The sequence below is a fragment of the Pan paniscus genome, chromosome X, assembly GCF_029289425.2.
Source record: "Pan paniscus chromosome X, NHGRI_mPanPan1-v2.0_pri, whole genome shotgun sequence".
Taxonomy (NCBI): domain Eukaryota; kingdom Metazoa; phylum Chordata; class Mammalia; order Primates; family Hominidae; genus Pan; species Pan paniscus.
Window position 1 is genome coordinate 20377748 of NC_073272.2, and position 23992 is coordinate 20401739.

Sequence of the window (23992 nt, forward strand, 5' to 3'; positions counted from 1 at the left end):
TGAAGTTGTGGTCTGCATGTTTCTGAAAAAGAAATTCATTGAAACTTTTATGTACCAGCATAAAATGTGTTACTTTTATTTTTGCTGCCACAGTTTTCTATTCAAATTACTCCAGATATTTCTAATTAGATGCTATTACAGTGATCTAACAGTGTCAATCAGGAGAACATAGAACATTTTTACTAATTTTTTTTTTATCTTGACACTCCAGATATAAAACCAGAAAATCTCTTAATCAGCCACAATGATGTCCTAAAACTGTGTGACTTTGGTAAGTTAAAAAGAAATTAAGTCCTGGTACTTACAGAATTAATTTATTGTAACACATAGGTAGCTTTTAAAGGAATATTAAAAGTAATTGTTATGTTTTGACTTAAATTGGTAGAGGAACATTCTTTTGAGTCACATGTTGACAAATTGATTGCTGGAGGAGTACTGCTCTCTTCAGAGTATTGTCTATTTTTAAAATTTTATCATGGTTTTTGTTTAATCAGAACTAATTCAAAGCAAATACACCCATATGCCCAATATGTAATGACTTCACAAAAATTTTTTTTGAATGTTGATAGTTGTTCCAGGTTTAATCATGAACACTAAAATATCCCTCTGTAAATACACATAAGTATTTTGTATATGCAATTGTTATATATCTATAAAGTCAAAAGACATTTTTAGAACATTTTCATTTGTTCCCTCTAAATGTTCAATGAATGGGGTTAGTCATGTATAATATTACAGCTTTTGATTGAATGTATAGGGAAATTTTTTTAGTTGTACTCTCTCCTAGTAGAAAATTGTCTGTGTCTCCCATGTAGATAACTCTGTATTAAGCTCTATTAAACATTTAAATTAAAATAATTCAGAAAAAATTTCAGATTGTATGTTAGGGTCATGGGTCACTTTTTAAAATAATAGTTTTGCCTAACCTGTATGCTGAAAAATGAACACTTGATTTTTTAAATGTCTTTTTTCATATATTTAAATATAATCACAAATACAATGTAAACCTCCACATATAACTAAGAATCCATCTCCTTATAAGGAAAAATTAGATTAGATTAGTGCATAGGAGATGAATTACACAAGCAAGAAATAGAGGCATTGTCAAAATTTGCTTCGTAGAATGACCCATTTTGTCCAGTGTAGCAAATGGAAGCATGTGTAGCTATTGTCACTCAGTATTTTCAAAGATTTTGAATATTATTAACCTGTTTGTCTGAGAAAAAATGTTTTACAGGACTTAATTTTCTTCATATTTTATGATAAGGAATGGTATGTAAAAGAGTCTATGTCCTAAATTTATAAAGAATGTACTTAGGAAAAAGGAAATATTGAATACTGGATCTGAAAGATTTTAATTGTGGCATTTTTAGCATTTTGTTAGCATTATGATTTTCAGGAACAACATCTGTTTCTGATTTCCTGTCCGTGATTGTGATTACTACCCAAAACAGAGACTTAAGTTACTGAAAATATAAAGCAAGTTATAAATATAAAAGAATGCCCATAGAATGGTTAGTAGTAGGAAGAGTACTCCTGGTCTGGCATTTCTCAGAGAAAAGACTGTTGTAAATGGTCAGGAAGTTCCTCCTGGCAGCACCACATGCGGTATCCTGTGTCCTGTGTATCCCTAGCAAGGACTTCCTAATTGCTTCCCCTCCCAGAGTACGCACTCCTTGGTCTGACTTGAAGAACCCCATTCAAAAATACAAATATTTCTTCAAAGCGTGTCTTATGAAGAAACATTGATTATCTGAAGTTAGGGATTTTGTTTTACGCTGGGATTGTTTTTATTTTTTACCGTTTCATTTTAAGAAACAGTATTTTCCATGTCTCAAAACTGACGTACACCTTAATTTTTACTCTTAATTTTAATGTTCTGATTCTCTATAACTATTCACAGTGAACCTATGTTGTGTTTGGTGAGTTAGATGGGTGATTAACTTATCCTCCTGCCTTATTTTGTGGCTATGCAGTAGCCCTAAAACCTTTTCAAAGGGTGGGGGTAAAAGTAGTGGTAGAGTCTGTAATTGGTAACTAAGATACCCCTAATATTCTCAGTCATTAGGAGATGATAGTAATTTTGGCCTGCTTTGTTTCCATCACTGTTTATGTAAAGGCTAGAATTGCTCAGCAACAGTACATATGCAAATACTGTGTAAGTGCCACATAGCAAAATTAATGACCGTCTACAATATGCTAGTTTGACTTTGATTTTGATTTCTAGCTTTTGTGGGGACTTTATTTCATTTTTTTCCTAAGGTTTGCATTTATTGGGAGAGCTGATTTAAAAGTATGCTCTGAATAATTATAAAAGCATGGGATGACTTCGAAAACACGGTTTTCTTTAGCATAGTGAAGAGACTGGTTTTGTAGTGAATACATTGTATGTCTTTCAATTGACATGGAACACTCTACTAACTTTTTAAGATAACAAGGATATTATTAATAAATAGCCCATGCGAGAACAGTCATTACATTCTTTTGATGTTGTTTAAAGTATTACTAGCGCTGAAATGTTTTGCCAACATGAATTATTATTTCTTTTTCAAAGTTACAACTTTGGACTTTGCTATCTTTCAGGTTTTGCTCGTAATCTGTCAGAAGGCAATAATGCTAATTACACAGAGTACGTTGCCACCAGATGGTATCGGTCCCCAGAACTCTTACTTGGGTGAGTTACCGTCCCAAAATAGAATGACATTTCCACATCTGCTGATTCTATTGTCATTTGCTTTGAGTTCATCTATGGAAAATAAGAACTTCAGTTAATTAAATGTGTCAGTTACATATTGCAGTATAACAAACTACCTAAAACTTAATGGTATGAAACAAGCACCTTTTTGTTTGCTCAGAATTCTGGGTGTGGGGGAATCACCAGTTTGAGTTCAGCTGGGTGGTTCTTCTACTGGTCTCTCTTGGAGTCACTCACGAAGTTATAATCAGCTGGTAGGTCTTCTGGGAGCTGGTTAGTTTAGGGGTCTCAGCTGGATCAGACCGTCTCTGATCCCTGGAAACTTATCCTCCAGTAAGCTATTCCAAGTTTCTAAGTGTGATAGTTGGAGAATTCTGTGCTATAAGAGGGTAAGCCCCAAAGCAACAGTAGCTTTCAAGCCTTTTTTTGTATGGCTTTTGCCTCGTTGGCCAAAGCATGTTACATGACCAACCCCTGATTCATGGTATGGAGAAATAAATTCCATCTCTTGATGGGGCAAGTGGCAGAGCCATATTATAAAATGGTATATGTATGGAAATGGAAGAAATTAATTGTAGCCATCTTTGCTAATAAACTTCCACATTAAGAATGTGAATATCCACACAGTTTGACATTCTGGCTTATCTATTTGTTCATTTATTAATTCTTCAAGTACTTATCAAGTATCTCTTATGTCCAACCACTTTGCCAGGCACATAGAGTAAATATTGAACCAGACTGAGCACAGTGGCTCACGCCTGTAATTCCAGCACTTTGGGAGGCCAAAGCCAGCAGATCGCTTGAGCTCAGGAGTTCAAGACCAGCCCGGGCAACATGGTGAAACCCCGTCTCTACAAAAAAATACAAAAATTAGCCAGGCATGGTGATACCTGCCTGTAGTCCCATCTACTTGGGAGGCTAAGGCAGGAGAGTCACTTGAGTCCAGGAGGCAGAGGTCGCAGTGAGCTGATATCCCACCACTGCACTCCAACCTGGGCGTCAGAGCAAGACTCCATCACACACACACACAAAAAACCCAAAAAACAAAAAAATGGACCAATTGCCATTTTTGTTCTGAACAGTGTAAATCCTGTTTGATGATAAATGGCTATTCAAACTAGCACTGCATTGATGATTTTCTCAGTAACATCTCTACATCGATCTACTTTGTGGCCACCCTTTAACTTTCAATGCTCTTTCATTCATCTGTTAACACCAAAAAAAGGTCTTCTGATAAGGTTCTTTTCTTTTTAGTACATTTTAACTTTAAAGCCTAAGAAGGAGCCTGTAGTTCTCATTAATAATTCTCTACCTACCCTAGTTGTAGGATTATTTTCCTTAGATTGTATTTCCTTCTTTGGGACCACCCAAAAACAGATAATTTATACTCCACAAATAAAATTAGATATAGTGATAATGATGACAAGTGCGCAAATTGTAGGTCTCATTTCTTTAATTTAGTGTATCTGGGGGACATGAGGAATTTAATTTTTAAAAATGTTTTTTATATAATAGCAATATAAGTTTCTGGATTTTTTTTCTGAAGAGCATGATGACGACATGTTTAAGTTACTCACTGAGGGTTTATTTTGATATTAACTACTTATTTTCCAGTGTCTACCAACCATCTAGTAGTAATTCTTGATTCATTGCTGACCTAAAGCCTGTAAGAATCATTGACATTAGTTTTTGAAAGCTTTACTATTTTTTTTAAATCAAAAGCTTGCTTTATCCTGAAAAACAAAGATGCTTAGTCACTTTATTATCTCTTCCATTGTGCAGGCAGAGTTTAGAGTTTTTATGCTAATTTTTAATCTTAGAATCAGGATTGATTTTCTTTGTGTTTGTCTATATTTCTTCCGTGTACCTTTTGGATTCATTGGGATGCATAGTCCATTTTCTTTTGGGAGAATTGAATTTACTGGACACTTTACCAATGGAGAAATGAGTATGAAGTAGATCATTCTTAGAACCCCATCTGAGGACTCAAGTGTAGTAGAAGGGCTTGTTATAATATGGTGGTGTCAGTAACATGGCCCCAAAAAGTTTATTTTGAGGACAGCCTTATTGTGAATCTTCAGAGAGTATCTGCTGCTTAATAATACCTGTAGAAAAACTGGAGTTATGTTTAGAGATGTGTGCTAGCTGCTAAAAGTATGGGGACAATGTAACTAAATTAGTGCTGAAATGAATATTGCTAATTAAGTGATTGTCAAGTACTAGTTGAAGAGCCATATTTGTAAAAATCCTTTTGAAATCAGGTATTTGGTTATACATTAAGAATTTAAGTTTTATATATTCTCAAGGCTTTGTCCTTGACATTCAGAATCATTCCAGCTGCATAAATTATTCAAATCAGATGACAGAAGAAAAATAGCTTGTAGTGAGTATGTGAAAATTTTCCATAAGTTTCTCCATCTAGCACTATGGAACAAATTTTCTCTTTCTCAAACAGATACGAAAGAAAGATCAGTATCTTGCCCTGCCCAACAAACTTACCAAAAAGATCTAAATGAAGTTTCCTTGTGTAGTTCTTAGGTTGATATGGGAAGGAAATGAGATAAATGAAATATTGACTTATTATTGCAATGATTTGTTATCCTAGAAATTTGTTCTGTATAATGTTAACAGTCCTTTGATTTAAAAGTTTTGTTTCACTACTGTATCATTTTAGCATTCCAAAATTTCTTTCCATATTCTTTTTCAGATATTTTCTTTTGGCTTTCCCTTCTTAAAGCTTGGATTATTTATGTTGGAAATGTGTGTGAGCGTGCACGCGTGTGTGTGTGGTTTCTTAATTTGCTGTAAATTTAATACTCTAGATATAAAGCTGTTTTGAGGATACCTAGATTTTCATATACAACCTCCATTTATTAATAACAGCAACACTCCTAAAGCCCTCTGGTAAACTCACACCCTAGAAGAAGCTATAAACCCCTAAATAAACTGGAAAATGTTTTGAGGGAAATAGCTACCATAAAGCTCTATATACATAGGTTACAATATATTATATTCAAATAAATAATATAGTAGATCTTAGCACAATCTTAGTCATCAGAAACTGTGATGCTGAGCGATGGAAGGTTAAATAATATTCAGTGTTAAGGAAACACATAAATCAGTACATAGTAAATTTTAATAGACTGAACTCATAAAATGGATAAGATGTATCTTTTTGACATTTAGAGAGCTAAAGGATAATTATTTGTCTTAGAAAATACAATTATTTGGAAGCATTTCATTCCCCAAGTGAGGTGTTACTTGCCAGATATGTATACTGTATTAGGGTTTATTAAGCCGTTCACATTTAAGATACATATCTATTTATGTGAATAAATTTCAAATTAGTGTATACTAACTAAATTGTTATTAAATTGATGGCTTTATTAGCATAGGTTTATTCACTTGTGTTCTGATGATTTGCTTTTCAGCCTTCTTTTCACATGGAACTTTTTAATTTCATAAATATACAAGTGTGCTGCACATTATAAATTTGTTCACAATAATTTGGAAATTATCAAAACATTATATTTTTTCAGTTGCCAAAATAATCTCTTCCTTTATTTTTCAGCGCTCCCTATGGAAAGTCCGTGGACATGTGGTCGGTGGGCTGTATTCTTGGGGAGCTTAGCGATGGACAGCCTTTATTTCCTGGAGAAAGTGAAATTGACCAACTTTTTACTATTCAGAAGGTGCTAGGACCACTTCCATCTGAGCAGATGAAGCTTTTCTACAGTAATCCTCGCTTCCATGGGCTCCGGGTAAGAGGTTTTGCTGAAACCCAAAATGGAATCAATACTGCAGTATTTGAGTCATTGTTCATTGCACAATGGAATGCTAAACTATCCTTTGAATACTATTTCTTTTCCCATTACAGTGTTTATAATCCCTATTATAATATTTTATTTCCGATTTTTTTAATAGTACTTGTGGATTTAAAAAGTGGTTAGAATTCAAATTCTAATCTTTTTTCTAATTTTTAAGTTCCAGTTTTTCAAAATCTTTTTTAGTGTATACATTTTTACACGCTAAACTTTGGTTATCTTAGATTGTTTCTTTATCTAAAATATTAAGCATCCCCCAAATATACCAAATGTATGAATGTTGAACAAACATATTTGTAGTGATTTGAGGAAAGCCCTGAAAACTTGGATTCCCCAGATTTGAAGGTTCTTGTTTTAGTAGATGTTTCTGGTCCACTGACGGTGAAACATCAAATCTTCTTTTCAAATTAGTGTATTGTCTTGGGTCCGTGCATGGTGGCTCACTCCTGTAATCCCAGCACTTTAGGAGGCCAAGTTGGGCAGATCACTTAAGGTCAGGAGTTCGAGACCAGCCTGGCCAACTTTGTGAAACCCCATCTCTACAAAAAAATACAAAAATTAGCCAGGCATGGAGGTGCACACCTGTAGTCCCAGCTACTCGGGAGGCAGAGGCAGGAGAATTGCTTGAACCCAAGAGGCAGAGGTTGCAGTGAGCCGACATCATGCCACTGCACTCCAGCCTGGGTGACAGAGTGAGATTCTGTCTCAAAAACAAAAACAAAAAAACAAAAAAAAAACAACAACTAGTGTATTGTCTTGGGCAGCCTTTCCTAGACTTGACAACTTTGTACAAAACTTTTCTGAGAATATGTGAAATAGCGTCTTAGAAAGTATAAACTTTCCCCAAATGAGGAGGAGTCACCTTATTAGAGTGCCCAGTGAGTTATAGGCTACTTCTTCCACCTACCCCAAAAACAACATTTTAAGTTTTCAGCCAGTTTTTTTTTTTTAATTATACTTTAAGTTCTAGGGTACATGTGCACAACATGCAAGTTTGTTACATATGTATACATGTGCCATGTTGGTGTGCTGCACCCATTAACTTGTCATTTACATTAGGTATATCTCCTAATGCTATTTTCCCCCCTCCCCCAACCCCATGACAGGCCCCAGTGTGTGATGTTCCCCATCCTGTGTCCAAGTGTTCTCATTGTTCATTTCCCACCTATGAGTGAGAACATGCAGTATTTGGTTTTCTGTCCTTGGGATAGTTTGCTGAGAATGATGGTTTCCAGCTTTATCCATGTCCCTACAAAGGACATGAACTCATCCTTTTTTATGGCTGCATAGTATTCCATGGTGTATATGTGCCACATTTTCTTAATCCAGTCTATCATTGATGGACATTTGGGTTGGTTCCAAGTCTTTGCTATTGTGAATAGTGCCGCAGTAAACATGTGTGCATGTGTCTTTATAGCAGCATGAGTTATAATCCTTTATATACCCAGTAATGGGATGGCTGGGTCAAATGGTATTTCTAGTTCTAGATCCTTGAGGAATCACCACACTGACTTCCACAATGGTTGAACTAGTTTACAGTCCCACCAACAGTGTAAAAGTGTTCCTATTTCTCCACATCCTCTCCAGCACCTGTTGTTTCCTGACTTTTTAATGATCACCATTCTAACTGGTGTGAGATGGTATCTCATTGTGGTTTTGATTTCCATTTCTCTGATGGCCAGTGATGATGAGCATTTTTTCATGTGTCTGTTGGCTGCATAAATGTCTTCTTTTGAGAAGTGTCTGTTCATATCCTTCACCCACTTTTTGATGGGGTAGTTTGATTTTTTCTTGTAAATTTGTTTAAGTTCTTTGTAGATTCTGGATATTAGCCCTTTGTCAGATGGGTAGATTGCAAAAATTTTCTCCCATTCTGTAGGTTGCCTGTTCACTCTGATGGTATTTTCTTTTGCTGTGCAGAAGCTCTTTAGTTTAATTAGATCCCATTTGTCAATTTTGGCTTTTGTTGCCATTGCTTTTCGTGTTTTAGTCATGAAGTCCTTGCCCATGCCTGTGTCCTGAATAGTATTGCCTAGGTTTTCTTCTAGGGTTTTTATGGTTTTAGGTCTAACATTAAGTGTTTAATCCATCTTCAGCCACTTTTTTGGGCCAGCATGGCAATTGCTGGTCATTGTGGGAACTATAAAATAATCTCCCCACCATTTCTTTCCTTTCTCTGAAATGCATAGTTCTCAAACCATGTTACCTTGCCATTTACAAAGCACTTTGTTTTTTTCTTTTGATTTTCTGGCCCCCAGTTAATTTCCCTTTAGAGACCACCACTGCTCAAACCTGAGTGCCCAACCGTCCAGATCCTTCTAGGCTCAGTGAATGTGGGCAAAATGAATGGACAGAGGCATGCCAGTATCTTTTTTATCTCCTGCTTTTTGTCTGTCTTTCACATCTGTCTGAGTTACCTCAGGCAAGTTTGTTGTTTCTCCTTTTATTTTTGCTTTTGTAAGCCAGAAATTTGCCAGCTATGACCAGTAATTGGGGTGCCAACAGCATATGTGGTTCAGCAGGTTAGCTCAACATTTTTGAACATTTGTCATACTAGGTGTTGGAAATATGACAATAAATAGGACTTGTCCCCAGTCTAGAAGAAAGAAAAATCTATTATACTCAGAAATAAAGTTAGTCATAATTAATGAATTGCATTTTCACTGAAAATCAATCTAAACTCCTTGCCGTAGCCTATGAGACCTTGCCTGACCTCATCTCGTACCTATCTCCATTCCCCCCATTCTCCAGATTCTCAGCACACTTGCCTTTTTTGTTCTTTGGCTTCCATAAACATTCCAGGGTTTTTCCAGTTTCATCAACTTGGGACCCATGGCTGCTTCTCCTGGCAAGGTGCTTCCCTCGTGTGGTCCCTTCTCATTCTGTCAATCTCAAAGAGTGCCCCTTTCTCTGGCCACCCAACGTACCACCCTCACCTCCATCCTAGTCTTTCTCTCCCACAGCATCCTTTTTCTATCATAGAACTTACCACAGTATGGAATTATTTTGTCTGTTTCTTTACTTGTTAACTATCTAGTCCTCTCACACTAGAATATGTTTCTCAAGGGCAGAAATCAACTGTTTTATCACATCACAGATGTGTTTCCAGCATTTAACACAGCATCTACCATATCCAGTGAGTATTCACTACATATCTGAGAAGTGATTAACCAGTCTGTGGCATCAGCATTGAAACTCAACTGTATTTCTTTTCTCTCCATCTCTCATGCTTCTTTTACCCTTTTACCTTTACCTAACCTTTGACCACCACCCCCAAATAGATCCCCCAATCTTTCTCTTTTCACTTTAGCCTTCTCACATTTCTCAAACCACACAATTCTCTTTTTTGTTTAGAAACCTCTACAAGGTTACTGATAAAGTTTAAACTCTTTAGGGTAGCTTTAAAAACCCCTTCTTAGTTCTCCAGCTTCATTTCTGCCTCCCCGCTAGCCCAGTTTGTGCTCTTTGGCCACATTGAACCTCTCACCATTTCCTTGACATATTGCTTTTATAGTCTGCATTTCCATCTCTATAATGCTCCCAACACTCACCTGTCTTTCTTCTCCTCCTCCTTCCTCCCCTAGACTCAGGCCAAATGTCCTCCCTCCGTGAAGACCTTCTAGACTATTCGAGGGGAAACTGGTGACCCTATAACACTCTGGTTATACCTCTTTTGTAGCACCCATTGCATTCTCCTTTAAGTAGCTGTTTGCAAATATGTATCCTCACTGGACTGAGGAAATGAACTGTTATGTTCACCATTATATTTGCAGCACACCTAGAATAGTGCCTGCTAGGCTGAATAGTGTTGAATGATTAAATATTTGACCTCAGGATTTTAACATTAACTGCTGGAACATTAAGCCTGGTTTGCTGGCTGACTTGTTCTTGGCCTGGTTAATGGGGCTGTATGCCGGATTCTCTGAAGAGAGTATGAACAGATCTGACATGCTGCTTGGCCTTAATAACTTACAAACTAGCTGAAGAATTAAGACTTTCATCCATGAAATAATTAGAAAACAATACAATTTATAAGAAAGCGTGGTATATAACAAAGTACTGCATTGTTTACCTCATTGTACGGTTTTCTAATGTATCTCCATATGGTTTAGACCATGAGAGTGTCAAATATTCTGGAAAGTTAGAAATCATCATTGGGGATTCATTAGAGAATGCTTTATGAAGCATTTGACATTTGAAATGGATATTGAAGAACGAGGAGCATTTGGATTAGATAGGCCACACAAAGGATTATCTCTTTCTCATTTGTCTGTGGTCCTGTTTGCTCATAGTCTTCTTCCCTAAACAATATTGTCTATAAAATTCTAGACAGCGTGTGATAATGCTGCTTACAAACATCCTTCAGGGAAATTGCTGCCTCCATCACACTTTGACTTTTATAAACCTTAATACTTTACATTTTAGTCTGAAAGTGTTTGTGGTGTTTTAACTAAATTAGTTTAATCTCTTTGGAGGCTTGATAATATCTTTTGAGGGAGAAATTTTCTTTCATGATGTTATTTGAAAATGTCTATGACAGATAGCTAAGCACGTGGGACATGTAAACTGCATCTGCTGTGCACCATGGACTCACCAGTAACCAGTCCAGTGTGATGTGCATTTGAAGTTAGTTGTGTAGAGACAGGAAAATCTACAAGATGTTGCTATAGTGGTTTGCATTATTGGGATAAAGTAACAATTGATGCCCCATAGTATAGGGCCTAGGCTCTGGAGTTAGACTGCTGTGGTTCAAGGCCTGGTTCCGTATTTACTATTTTGAATGATGCCAGGAAGTTATTTCACCATCCTGTGCCTCTGTTTCTTCTTGTGTAAAATGATGATAACCAAAAGACTGCCTGATTGGATTGGTGTAAAGATGAAATATTATTTGTAAAATGTCTAGACCAGAACCTCACACATAGTGCTCAGCAAAGAGGCATTCTCATTGGATTGTATTGGATTGGCCAAGTGATTCAGAAAGAGACAAGACTGATTGAGATATACTTTAAACTTCTATGCATGAGTTTTGGCTATTTGTTGAATTATTTCATATTAGAATGGTAGGTCTCACTCAAACGCATGTAAATTAATTCTTTGAAGTTAGGAGTTTGCTTGGTCATTTTTTATTATAATATTTCTAATACCTTTCGACTTTCAGCATTAATTTTCTTATCAATGAAATTTCACTCCTAGAAAAAATAAGGGGGTATCTGGTAGCATAAGATAGACCTCATACACAAAATATTAACATGTACTGGTATAGGGTCTTTTATCACAGCATGGTAGGTGTCTTTCTATTTGGGCTGATATTTAATGCTCCAGTAACATCGAAGGGAGCCTCTGTACTTCCCTTAGGAGAGGCACCTTGGTTTAGAAAGAGTGTGGGTTTGGATCACAAGACTGGGTGCAAATACTAGTTCTACTGCTGTTTAATTATGTAACTTGCCTTGAACCAGTTATTTGAACTTTCTGATTGTCACCTTCTTCATCTCTAAAATAAGAATAATATATCCAAAATGCCTCGCATAACATCACTTCCCTCAGAAATCAGTTTTAGGTTATTGCCTGTGCATCTGTATTGAGTTCATGTTATTCCTTCTACTCCTCTATCTGGAAGGTGCTGTCCTACTTTTCTCTGTCTTCACATTTTTCATATTTTTCAAAACCCAATTCAGATATTACCTATGGGTTCTTTCTTCCACAGCCATAAACCATCTTGGTCTTTCCTTTCTCTGAGCTTCAATTAGAATTTATGGTTGCACAGTTTAACATTGATTGCTTTCCCAACCAGACAGCAGATTCCTCAAGAGCAGGGTTTGGGTCTTACCTGTATTTTTTGTCTCCTGCTATCCAGAGCATGGTGTGGAGATGATGTCATAATCACTCCTTAAATATCTTGTTTGAAATTTTACTGTATAATTAGTCCTCCCATTTACTTATTTAGCATGTTTAGGGATTTCGGTACTTAGAAATGCTTGTATGTTGGTATAGAGGAAATAATGTATGGAAGCAGACTAGCCCTGACATTTGGAAGGGAGTACATGGCATTGGGCTCTGCCAGTCATATTACCCAATACTTTAACATCCACTAGATATTGCAGAATGTGAGTTGGCAGAGGAAAGAACAAAAAGCACATCTAAATAAACTTGACCCCTTCCCCTCATTTTATTTAAAAATGCATTTGTTAATCTAGGAACCTGTTTGTCTTCGGTTCCAACTTTAAAAAAGGAAGAATTTGAAAACAGGTCATTGTAAGAGCATATTAAAAGCGATGACAGAATGTGTGTCTGAATTCACTCTCTACTTCTGTGACCTTTTAGGTACTGGCCACTTACTTTCTATTTTTACTTCTATGTTTTCAAAAGTAAATGGTATGTTGTTGTTAAAAAGCTATAAGGATTCTATCTAATGTCTTATCATATCCTCTCTGCTAGACCCTCAATTACTATCAGTAATTAAGAATCATGTGTATAAGCAGACAAATTATGTATACACTGTATTAAAACTGAATTGTTTATAATCAGATGATATTCTATTTTACTGCATAATTAGTTCAAATTTTTATATTTTAGTTTGTTTCACATGCCTTAGTATTGTCTGCCTAGATTTAAGTATCATCTTTCACCTGTGAGTTTTCCTATTATTTGACACCCAGTCGTATTAATCCATATAAAAATACATAGACGGCCGGGTGTGGTGGCTCACGCCTGTAATCCCAGCACTTTGGGAGGCTGAGGCGGGCAGATCACAAGGTCAGGAGTTCGAGGCCAGCCTGGCCAACATAGTGAAACCTCAGCTCTACTAAAAATACAAAAAATTAGCCAGACGTGGTGGCGGGTGCCTGTAATCCCAGCTACTCAGGAGGCTGAAGCAGGAGAATCGCATGAACCCGGGAGGCAGAGGTTGCAGTGAGCCCAGATCGCACCATTGCATTCCAGCCTGGGCAACAGCATGAAACTCTGTCTCAAAAACAAACAAACAAAAATACATAGACAACAAAAGTAATATACAAGTATGAATTTGACTGGGATTGGCATTTTTGCTTATCTGCTCCCTTCTGCAACACTCACAAGCACGTGCACACACATGTCCTTCCCCAAATGTTAACATTCCCTTTGTGTATGTCTCACAGTTTCCAGCTGTTAACCATCCTCAGTCCTTGGAAAGAAGATACCTTGGAATTTTGAATAGTGTTCTACTTGACCTAATGAAGGTAAGGCCAATTGATATTATCTCTATAAAATGTCTTTTGGTTTGTGGATTCTTTTGTGTCTACGTGTGACCATAGCCTGCTTTTATGAATGAAATTTTAGGAGATGTGGAATGGCAAATAATGGGGAACTATGTCATATTAAAAGGCATGTAACTTATTTAAAATTACAATGGGATCTGGTATTGTCACAGTCCATCTAGACAGAATCATGAGACCCCTAAATGACATTCTTAAAATGGACAGAATAATAAAAATCTGTTAGCACGCAAGAGCTGTTCAAGCATAAGGTTTTAAAACAAATCTTAAAATCAATGTTGAAAGAAGAAATTCAACAATTTTTTCTGACATGGTATTTGAAGCCTCCCATCGCCTACACAGATTTGATCAGTGAATCTAATTTTTCTCTTTTTCTAACTTGGTCTCTTCTCTCCCAGACTCTTTCTGGCTCTACTTTAGACGTATCAGGATCATTGCTAATGCTGTGGCCTGAGTGTTCTTCCTTATGCTACCCTCCCTGTCCAGAAGTCTTCCTGCTCTATACTCTAAAAGCATTCTCAAATTTCTTTATTCAAGTTTATTTTTTTTTCTCCAGTAGACAGTCGGCTCCTTGAGTGGGAACTGTTTTTCATATTTCTCCAGCTTTCACTGCAGCCAGAAGTGCATAAGCAAGTGTTGGTTGTTTGATAGTAGACCTTCAAAGAACACTTATTAATGGATCAATTTTATTTTATGCCCAGTCAGTCAACTGTCAAAATCAGTAGAGGTTACACTGTGCATAGAGCCTTTAAAAGGCATACTTAGCACAGTCGGAAATTTCTGAGTGGCATTCTCAGAACTTTGCCGTGCTTTAAACTATGTTAATCTGTGTTCCAGGGAACATAGTGTACATAGGTGTGGAGGTGGAGGTGGGGGAGGAGGGTGTGACGTTTCGGAAAGGCCACATACCATACAACCTTTTGTAGAGATGCACAATATTCATTAATCCATAAAGGCTTTCAGAAATATCACAATAAAGAGGCATTTCTGTCTTACCCAGTATTTTCCAAATTTAATTAAATACTGAATACTGTTTTTTATAAAACTCTAAAGCTCTAGTGTTCTTCTGAATGCGGATTGAGAAATGCTACTGGCAAAAAAGAACACTTAAAGCCTTTTGTTTAATTAGTCATAAATTATCACTTAAATCAGGTAGGTTTTGTCAATACACTTTTTCACACAGTCAGTCCTCATGGATTGGGACCTCAGTAATTTGGTAACTTCTAAAATGTGAATAGAATAAAGTAGGAACATGGAATTAAGTACAATTTCATGTTTTCTGCCTTTCATCTTTCTTTAGTTAAAAATAATTGAATGTTTTTGTTAAATCATTACCAAATATAATTGCCAAGCATCAGTGTGGTACCAGATTAAAAGCTAGCACAAATAAAAGTAGAAAGATTACCCGAATCATCCTGTGCTTCTGCCAGTTTAGAAGTTAAACATTCAAATTCCTATTTATTTAATATCTTTACCATCAGATTTCTTTAAGTAAATATTTTTATTGACATGTCCTTTCAGAAGGTGCGCAAATTGTATCTATATGTCAGTTACTTTTTATAATGTAAACATATTAGTGTAACTCTACCCAGATGTAGATAGAGAAAATTACTAACACCCTGGAAGCCTTCTTATGCCCCCTTCCAGGCTTTATGCCACCCCACCCCCCTCAGAAACCAGTTCTGACTTCTGTCACCAAAGATTAGTATTGCCTTGTTATTATCAAATGTTATATAAATACAATCATTCCTTTTTTTTTAGCTTTTTTTGAAAATGAATTTGAAAAATGAAAAATACCAATTATCCCTTCTTTGAATATTTCAAAGAGAAATATTCTCTTTGCCATTCTCTAAAGCTGCCGTGTTAATTTTGTCCACATCTAAGTACCTAAAATGGCCATCTCATCCTGTCAGCCAATTTAGTGGGGGTACAGGTCACCAAAATTAATTCAAGCCCCTAATAACCTTAAGACTAGCTGTAGTAATTATATTGGCTCTATTTTAGTCTTAAAAAACGTTTTCCCTCCAAGTACTGAACTTAAAAGTTTATGAAACTTTTAAAAAAATGTAAAAGAAGAAACTTTAAAACCAAAAAATTAGAGTTGAGGCTCTTTGCTGATACAGAATGATTTTTTTTTTTTTTTTTGAGACAGAGTTTCACTCTTGTTGTCCAGACTGGAGTGCGATGGCGTGATCTCAGCTCACTGCAACCTCCACCTCCCAGGTTCAGGCGATTCTCCTACCTCAGCCTCCTGAGTAGCTGGGATTACGGGCATGAGCCACCACGCCCAGCTAATTTTGTATTTTTAGTAGAGACGGGTTTTCACCATGCTGGTCAGGCTGGTCTCGAACTCCTGACGTCAGATGATCCTCCTGCCTCGGCCTCCCAAAGTGCTGGGATTACAGGCGTGAGCCACCACACCTGGCCCCGAATTATTTCTTAAGATCTTATGTCAAGTGGGAAGAAAGCTAAATTCAGGCAATTATGTGTATACTACTATGTGGGTAAAATAAAAGGAACAGGTAGAGATATGTATAGGGAATATCTATGGAAGGATGCCTAAGAAACTGGTAACCTAGGCTGCCTCCAGAAAAGGGAACTGGGTATCTGGGGGATAAGAGAAAGATTAAGAATGTATATTCTTTCAAGTGAATATCTACTTAATTAAAAGTGTACTTTAAATTTTTTAATTATATTGTAAAAGTGATTTTGATTAATGATAAGTGCAGGATACAAAACTGTGTATATTTTGTAAAAGAAAATATGTATATAGGATATTCAAAAAAGGGCTGGGATCATATATACAAAGAGGAAAATGATGATGAGATTATAGGTGATTTAGATAGTCTTTTTTTTTTTTATTTCCTGAACTGTGTTTACTTGATATTCTGCAATGACTGTGTATTTCTTTTATAAGGAAAAAAATAAGGTTTTTATTAGAACTTAAATTTGACTTTGTAATGTTCTTAACGATCCTAAATTTTATTTCCTAAGAATTTACTGAAGTTGGACCCAGCTGACAGATACTTGACAGAACAGTGTTTGAATCACCCTACATTTCAAACCCAGAGACTTCTGGATCGTTCTCCTTCAAGGTCAGCAAAAAGAAAACCTTACCATGTGGAAAGCAGCACATTGTCTAATAGGTAAATATTCCCTTTTAAGGAAATACAGATGCAGTGTTGGTCTTACAAGTAGGTGGAGGAGGTGGCTGCTTAAATGATGCAATTAGAGAAAAGAAGGAAAGCCCTCTTTATTCAAAAATATCTTCCTTATGCTTATTGCATGATTCAGAACCACAATTAAGGAGTTGTGTGGGTCTTAAAGACTTTCTTATCTTTAACTAGTATATGATGGAAACCTATGCATTCCCTGGGAAAGGTAGCATTGGGTTAGCAACTAAGGGGGTTTACAGCCTCAAGAGCTAGAATATTCTGTGTGAATGAAACCCATCGGTGATACCCGGAGGAAGAAAGATGGGTGAAGGCAAGGGGATTCCTGGAGAGAGAAGAGGATGCCAAACACAGATGGTGGATGAAAATGTACCTAGTGTAATCTTTGTGACTGGACCAAATAGGTCTGGCTCTACAGAGAGGTCTTGTGTTTTTGTTGCTCTTGTCTTTTAATCATTGAGTTGAGAAATTAATTTTTCATAAGAATAAGAATATGGAAATAGTAAAGTCAGTGATTAAAATTGTTGCTCTTTAAATATAATTTTTCAGGCTTTGAAAAACAAAGCCTGTTTCCTGAAAAACACACACACAGGATTTGGGCCATACAATCAGGTTGTCTTTCAGACCTGACATTCCTCAATTCTGTTGGTTGCATGTCCAAGAGGACAGTGTCCTAGTCATGGTCTCCCTGTTTTCCTTCATCTCCCAAGAGGCTGATCTTGTCATCTGGGGTCGTTGGATTATGGAAGATAGGAAATAGTTTCTCTCATCTACTATTACAAGATAAATAGAACACAATGATTCTTTATTTTTATTTTTTAGAGACAGGGCCTTTGCTCTGTCGCCTAGGCTGGAGAGCAGTGGCATGATTATAACTCACTGCAGCCTTGAACTCCCAGGCTCAAGCCTCCCTCCCACCTCATCCTCCTGAGTAGCTGGGACTATAGGAGCATGCCATCATGCCTGGCTAATTTTTTAAATTTTCTGTAGAGATGGGGTCTCACTGTGTTGCTCATGATGGTCTCAAACTCCTGGCCTCAAACAGGCCTCCTGCCTCAGTCTCCCCATGTGCTGGAGTTACAGGCATGAGCCATAGCATCTGGCTGAAAACAATAATTCCTAATATGAAGGTTTTTTAATATAAATTTTCTTCCCACCTGCAACCCCAAATTTTCCATCCATATAGAACCATTGTTCTTTTTTGAGACAGTGTCTTGCTCTATTGCTCAGGCTGGAATGCAGTGGTGCAATCATGGCCCACTGCAGCCTCTGCCTTCCTGGCAAGCGATCCTCCCACCTTGGCCTCCTGAGTAGCTGGGACAACAGGCATGTGCCACCATGGCTGGCTAATTTTTTTATCTTTTGTAGAGAATTCCTGGGCTCAAGCAATTCGCCTGCCTCAGCCTTCCTAAGTGCTGGGACAACAGGTGTGAGCCACCACACCTGGCCAATCAGTTGTTCTTAGTAGATCAGATTTTTAAAAGCTCAAGATCTGGTACTATTTAGGTCTGGGAGAGCATCCATAAATTGATGATGACCATTTATCGTATGTTTTCTCTGCTTAACTGTGATAGTATAATTGTGTTTTAGAGCTGTTTACTCTTCTTGAAAATGACTGGTTTCAGTTTGTTTCTCCTCACATCTTATAGACCTTTCTTAGCTGGCTTTCTTTGTTTGTTGCCATGAAATTTTTAGGACACTAAGTCAAGGAATAGTAGTCATCATTTGGTTGCTCCTTTGCATTTAGGGGGTGCAAATTAGTCCTGTGTCTTCTTTGGGGTTACTCTCAGTTCAGGTGCTTTTATCTCCCTTCTACCTTAATTGTCTCTTAGCTCCTTTAGTTTACACCGAAAAATTATCCCAATGATATAAAGTTCAGTAGACTGATAATAAGTTTTTGATTTGTGCTATAGTGATTAGTGATATAACCCATACTGTGAAAAGAGGCTGTGTATTTGTCTTCTAGTGACCCACTTGAGAGACAGAGTTCTTGGAATTAACCAGTGGGGACCCGAGGCTCTCCTCGGGAACCTCTTTAGGGATCTGTTAAGGAGGATGTGCTTGGTGATGATGTTTTCAGCAGATACAGAAGATATGATTTGTTTGGGTCCTTGAGGAGTCCTCCCAAGTCCCCTTTTGAAATAGAGGAGAATAGAAATTATAAGTGAATTTAAAATCTCTGGAAGAATTCATTTTCAGGTCTTGACACTGTATTGAATATATTAAAGAAAAAGTCTTATATGATTTTTCTAGGAATGATCTTACCACATTTTACATATATCTGAGGGCTTTTGCTCCACACTGGTCTATGGTCCATACTTATTCCATGGATGCTTTTTTTGTTAGAGACATTAATTCTAGCTTGAATCTCAACACAAACGATGGCTCCCTAAGACTTCGCAGGACCATTTTAGAGATGCTCACAGCACCATATCACATTGGTTGCCACGTACAAACTCCCCTGCCTTGTCTCTGGAGACACAAACATGCTGTTGCATACCTTGTCTTCTAAATTTTTTCTCTCTAGGAGAGGCAGTGGACTCTTGTGTTACTTAGCCCCTGGCTATCTCCCTCAGGCTCTCCTGAGGTTCTGCCCACCATGGACACGGTGCAATGGTGCATCAGCTGCCCCATACTGCCACTCTCCTGGTCCTTCACCAGCCTTCTCCATCAAAGTGTAGCTTTGCACCTTCGACATTTGCTTTTAAAACTTACTTTAACTAAATCGTTATCTATCCGTCCATCCATCCATTCTGCAACCATTTAAGAAGAGTTTGTATGTAAAATTTTTTTAACTAGTTGGCAGTTTAACACAGATTCCTTACAGTTGTGTGTCGAAGAGATCTATGGAATTTTCAAAGCTGTTTTTTATTGTTGCACTTTGGCAGAGCTCCGATGCAAAGAGAGTATGATGCCCTTTCTACATAGGCGTTATGTGCAAAGCTCAGTGGTTTCCAACTAATCCTAAGACACAAACACTCAGAATGGCAGTTTAGGCTCTTTGTACACTTATGGAAAACCTAAAGCTTTGACACGTTTTACCTTAACTGGATAACCTCTCTTTTCATGTTAGAATTGTCTCTTACGTTGCTCTGAATGTGTTCTTTCTAAGATCCACATGTACGTTTCTGCTTAACGTCGCTAACAGTGTTTCTAAGAGTTCCAAAGGCTCAAGCAGCTGCCTTTGCTGTTCTCTGTCCCTTTATGGTCTTTGTGAGCTGAGGACGTTTCCCAATATCTGTACATGTTATCTGTCTACGATTACTATTTCTAGGCCTGAAGGGGAATGGGGATGAAATAGGGTTCTGAGAGTCCAGGGAGAGCTGGACCTGGGTAGGAAGAGCCACCCTGTAGAAGCTGTCATCTAGAAGGACACAGCCACGATCTGAGTCAGGTTGCAGATGCCTGCAGGGAAGGAGCAGGGAAGACATCCCCCAGCCCCTCTCTCCTCTTGTCTTGTGATGCCTTCCACTGCTAAGCCCAACCAGAAGCTAGCTGGCTAGGAAGCGTGGGTGACAATCTGCAGCATTGGGTTCCTGAGGCCCAGGGCCGGGCTCATGGGGGTGGAGGACGGATTGGAGGTTGGGCAAATGGAGAATAACCAACACACTTAGATCTATTTGTGGATGAGACAGTCTATCACTATTTAGGTTTGAAAAGTCGCTGAGATATTTCAGTTACCAAGATATAAGTTGGCAAACAACTCAATGGTTTAAAACCTGATGCCTTTAGGATACAGGGACTTTATTGATCTGGGGATAGACTCTGTTAATATAATTTAACAGAAAGTGAAACTTAGCATTTTTTTCTTTGTAATTCCTTTCTAGGTCTGGGCTTTGCCATTTAGTGCTCATATTTAGGAGTCCTTTTATTTAATGCTGTAATTCTAATGACCTAACTGGAAGAGATTAGTGAGTACATTCAAGAGATGAGGCCCCCCACACTGTCACAGGCTTGCTCGATATCAGATTTTTTTTTCTTTTTTGACACTCTCAGGTAGCTTTCTGGCAGAGATTACTGACTGAAGGGTAGACTAGGAAATGGGTCCTTATGTTATTTGATGGCTGAGCATGCAGGTTCTCATGGGGAAAATTGGAAGTCAGAGCTTCACAGACTACCATTCTACATGAACAAAAAAAAGTGACTTCCAATTAGTGTGTCATGGGAACAAAACTCTCCCAAATCAAACCATCTGTAGCAATAGCAATATTTGCAGCAAAATTTTTTGAATGCATAGTAAAACCAGAATTGTGTAAATCATTATTCATTTTTAAACATTCTAGTCTGTCCCAAACTACAATTAGATCCTTTGAATAGTTACAGTAGCACAAACTGGCCTTGCTATGGTGTCAGTTTCAGCTTTCAAATAGAGGACAAGATTTTCCTCTGGATTTATATTTTGTATTTTAAACCAAGTGTGAAATGAAGCTTTAAGTCCTAAAGGAGGGCTCAGTCGGTCTAGGATAATGAAATGTTAAATAAAAAAGAGAATAATTGTGTCTTTTGGAGAGAAACGAACTCTTTCAGATCTCTGTAATCCGGTATAGTACAGGATTCCTGTTTACTGTACAAAGAGATATCTGAAGAGCCCCAAGTAATTGCCACTTCTCCAAGACATAAACATTGATCATCATGTTTTCCAACAAACCTCACTGGACAGTTTACATTTCTTTTTAGAGGGTCATTTTCTTTTATTAAGTACATTGCTAGAATTCTCATTCTTTGATTATGCAGGCAGAAGAGACATTGGTGTCTGTGTGTATGTGCTGTGAGTATGTATCTCTGAGGCAGGCTACAAGTTTTACAAATAAAAATGAAGTTCAAGAAACATAGTAACCTTTAAGTCTAAATGTTGTCTTCTGACATTCAAGCAGACAAAAGAGTTATAAAGAGTTTATAGCTCAGCTCTCTTCTTAGCAGTCATTCTATCACAAACACTCATATGAGTACCAATATAATGAGAGTATGTTTTACCAGATTATCATTTAGAAACTGTTTTGACAGCAAGTTAGCTGAGCATTTAGCAGTGCCAGAATAATTTCATCAAGGCCAGTGCTTTGTTACAGAGTGAGTTGGTCTAAGAAACTTAATTGCTGTTGATAGGTTACTTGTTATTTGAAGGCACATGCTTGAGAGAATTAATGTTTTTAGTCTTCCAGGTGTTGGTTGAGTATTTGTTCTTTCTTTTTAACAATACTTTTTGTGTGTCAGCTATTGAGGGAAACTGATATACTTCTTTTGTTTTTAACATAGAAACCAAGCCGGCAAAAGTACTGCTTTGCAGTCTCACCACAGATCTAACAGCAAGGACATCCAGAACCTGAGTGTAGGCCTGCCCCGGGCTGACGAAGGTCTCCCTGCCAATGAAAGCTTCCTAAATGGAAACCTTGCTGGAGCTAGTCTTAGTCCACTGCACACCAAAACCTACCAAGCAAGCAGCCAGCCTGGGTCTGCCAGCAAAGATCTCACCAACAACAACATACCACACCTTCTTAGCCCCAAAGAAGCCAAGTCAAAAACAGAGTTTGATTTTAATATTGACCCAAAGCCTTCAGAAGGCCCAGGGACAAAGTACCTCAAGTCAAACAGCAGATCTCAGCAGAACCGCCACTCATTCATGGAAAGCTCTCAAAGCAAAGCTGGGACACTGCAGCCCAATGAAAAGCAGAGTCGGCATAGCTATATTGACACAATTCCCCAGTCCTCTAGGAGTCCCTCCTACAGGACCAAGGCCAAAAGCCATGGGGCACTGAGTGACTCCAAGTCTGTGAGCAACCTTTCTGAAGCCAGGGCCCAAATTGCGGAGCCCAGTACCAGTAGGTACTTCCCATCTAGCTGCTTAGACTTGAATTCTCCCACCAGCCCAACCCCCACCAGACACAGTGACACGAGAACTTTGCTCAGCCCTTCTGGAAGAAATAACCGAAATGAGGGAACGCTGGACTCACGTCGAACCACAACCAGACATTCTAAGACGATGGAGGAATTGAAGCTGCCGGAGCACATGGACAGTAGCCATTCCCATTCGCTGTCTGCACCTCACGAATCTTTTTCTTATGGACTGGGCTACACCAGCCCCTTTTCTTCCCAGCAGCGTCCTCATAGGCATTCTATGTATGTGACCCGTGACAAAGTGAGAGCCAAGGGCTTGGATGGAAGCTTGAGCATAGGGCAAGGGATGGCAGCTAGAGCCAACAGCCTGCAACTCTTGTCACCCCAGGTACAGTTGAGCACCTTGACCGAATCTGGTGGCCCTTCAGGGGAAGGTGGTACGAGGGATGTGATGAGGGTCCATCTACTATTTTCCCTACTACAGGAGGTTGTGCTTTTCTTGATAGGATGCATTTAGGGAAGCAATACTTGGCCTAATCTCTGTTTTTTTGTTTTTTGTTTTTTAAATCTATTTAGATCAACCGTTGAGTACTCAAGAAAAGTCAAATTTTGTTTTTAGTGATCTTTTTTTTTTCTTAAATGTTCTTTTCTGGAATATTTTGTTGAGAGAATCCTATTTTGATTTATTACAGAATTCATCAGCTGTATCAGTTAGGTTTTAGTTTTTCTTAAAATACAGTGTGAATTCATGGGTATTTTCTCTGATCTCTCCAAACCACATTTGCTTAAATCAAAAGCTTTTGCTAGTACCTTACTCAATATTTTAACTGAATTTAAAAGTTTTAAATTTGTCCAGAACTATAGATAAATTTAACTTCATACCAGGATAAATGTTAGTTTTCAGTCTTTTGGATTGTTTTTAAATCTTAAAACAGTATTTTTAGCATAATGCTTCCTCCATCTTATTCATCGTCAAACTCTAGAACTGACCTAACCTGCTTAAAAGAAGTAGCATTCCTTCACTTGAACCTGGGAGGCAGAGGCTGCAGTGAGCCAAGATCACACCACTGCACTCCAGCCTGGGCAATAGAACGAGACTCTGTCTCAAAAACAAAAACAGAAACAAAAACAAAAAAAACAAGAAGTAGCATTCTTACAGTAGAGCATGTTTTAAAAATAATGTTCTCATGATTTCATCTATAAAGTACTGTGCCCAGT

The 23992-nt window shown here is 37.8% G+C and overlaps 1 protein-coding gene across 11 annotated transcripts in view; it reads left to right on the forward strand.

Annotated features, from left to right (window-relative positions):
• Positions 1–23992, forward strand: part of CDKL5 (cyclin dependent kinase like 5) — a 209039-nt gene that overhangs the window by 155347 nt on the left and 29700 nt on the right. For 8 of the 11 annotated variants that reach the window (XM_034949844.2, XM_055106646.1, XM_055106649.1 and 5 more), the window contains 6 exons: positions 212–271; positions 2584–2674; positions 6267–6456; positions 13653–13733; positions 16764–16915; positions 22196–23162. In XM_034949844.2, coding sequence (XP_034805735.1) covers positions 212–271; positions 2584–2674; positions 6267–6456; positions 13653–13733; positions 16764–16915; positions 22196–23162 — 1541 coding nt within the window. The remainder of the gene's footprint in view (positions 1–211; positions 272–2583; positions 2675–6266; positions 6457–13652; positions 13734–16763; positions 16916–22195; positions 23163–23992) is intronic. The other 3 variants (XM_034949848.2, XM_055106650.1, XM_055106647.2) reach the window with 1 other exon arrangement.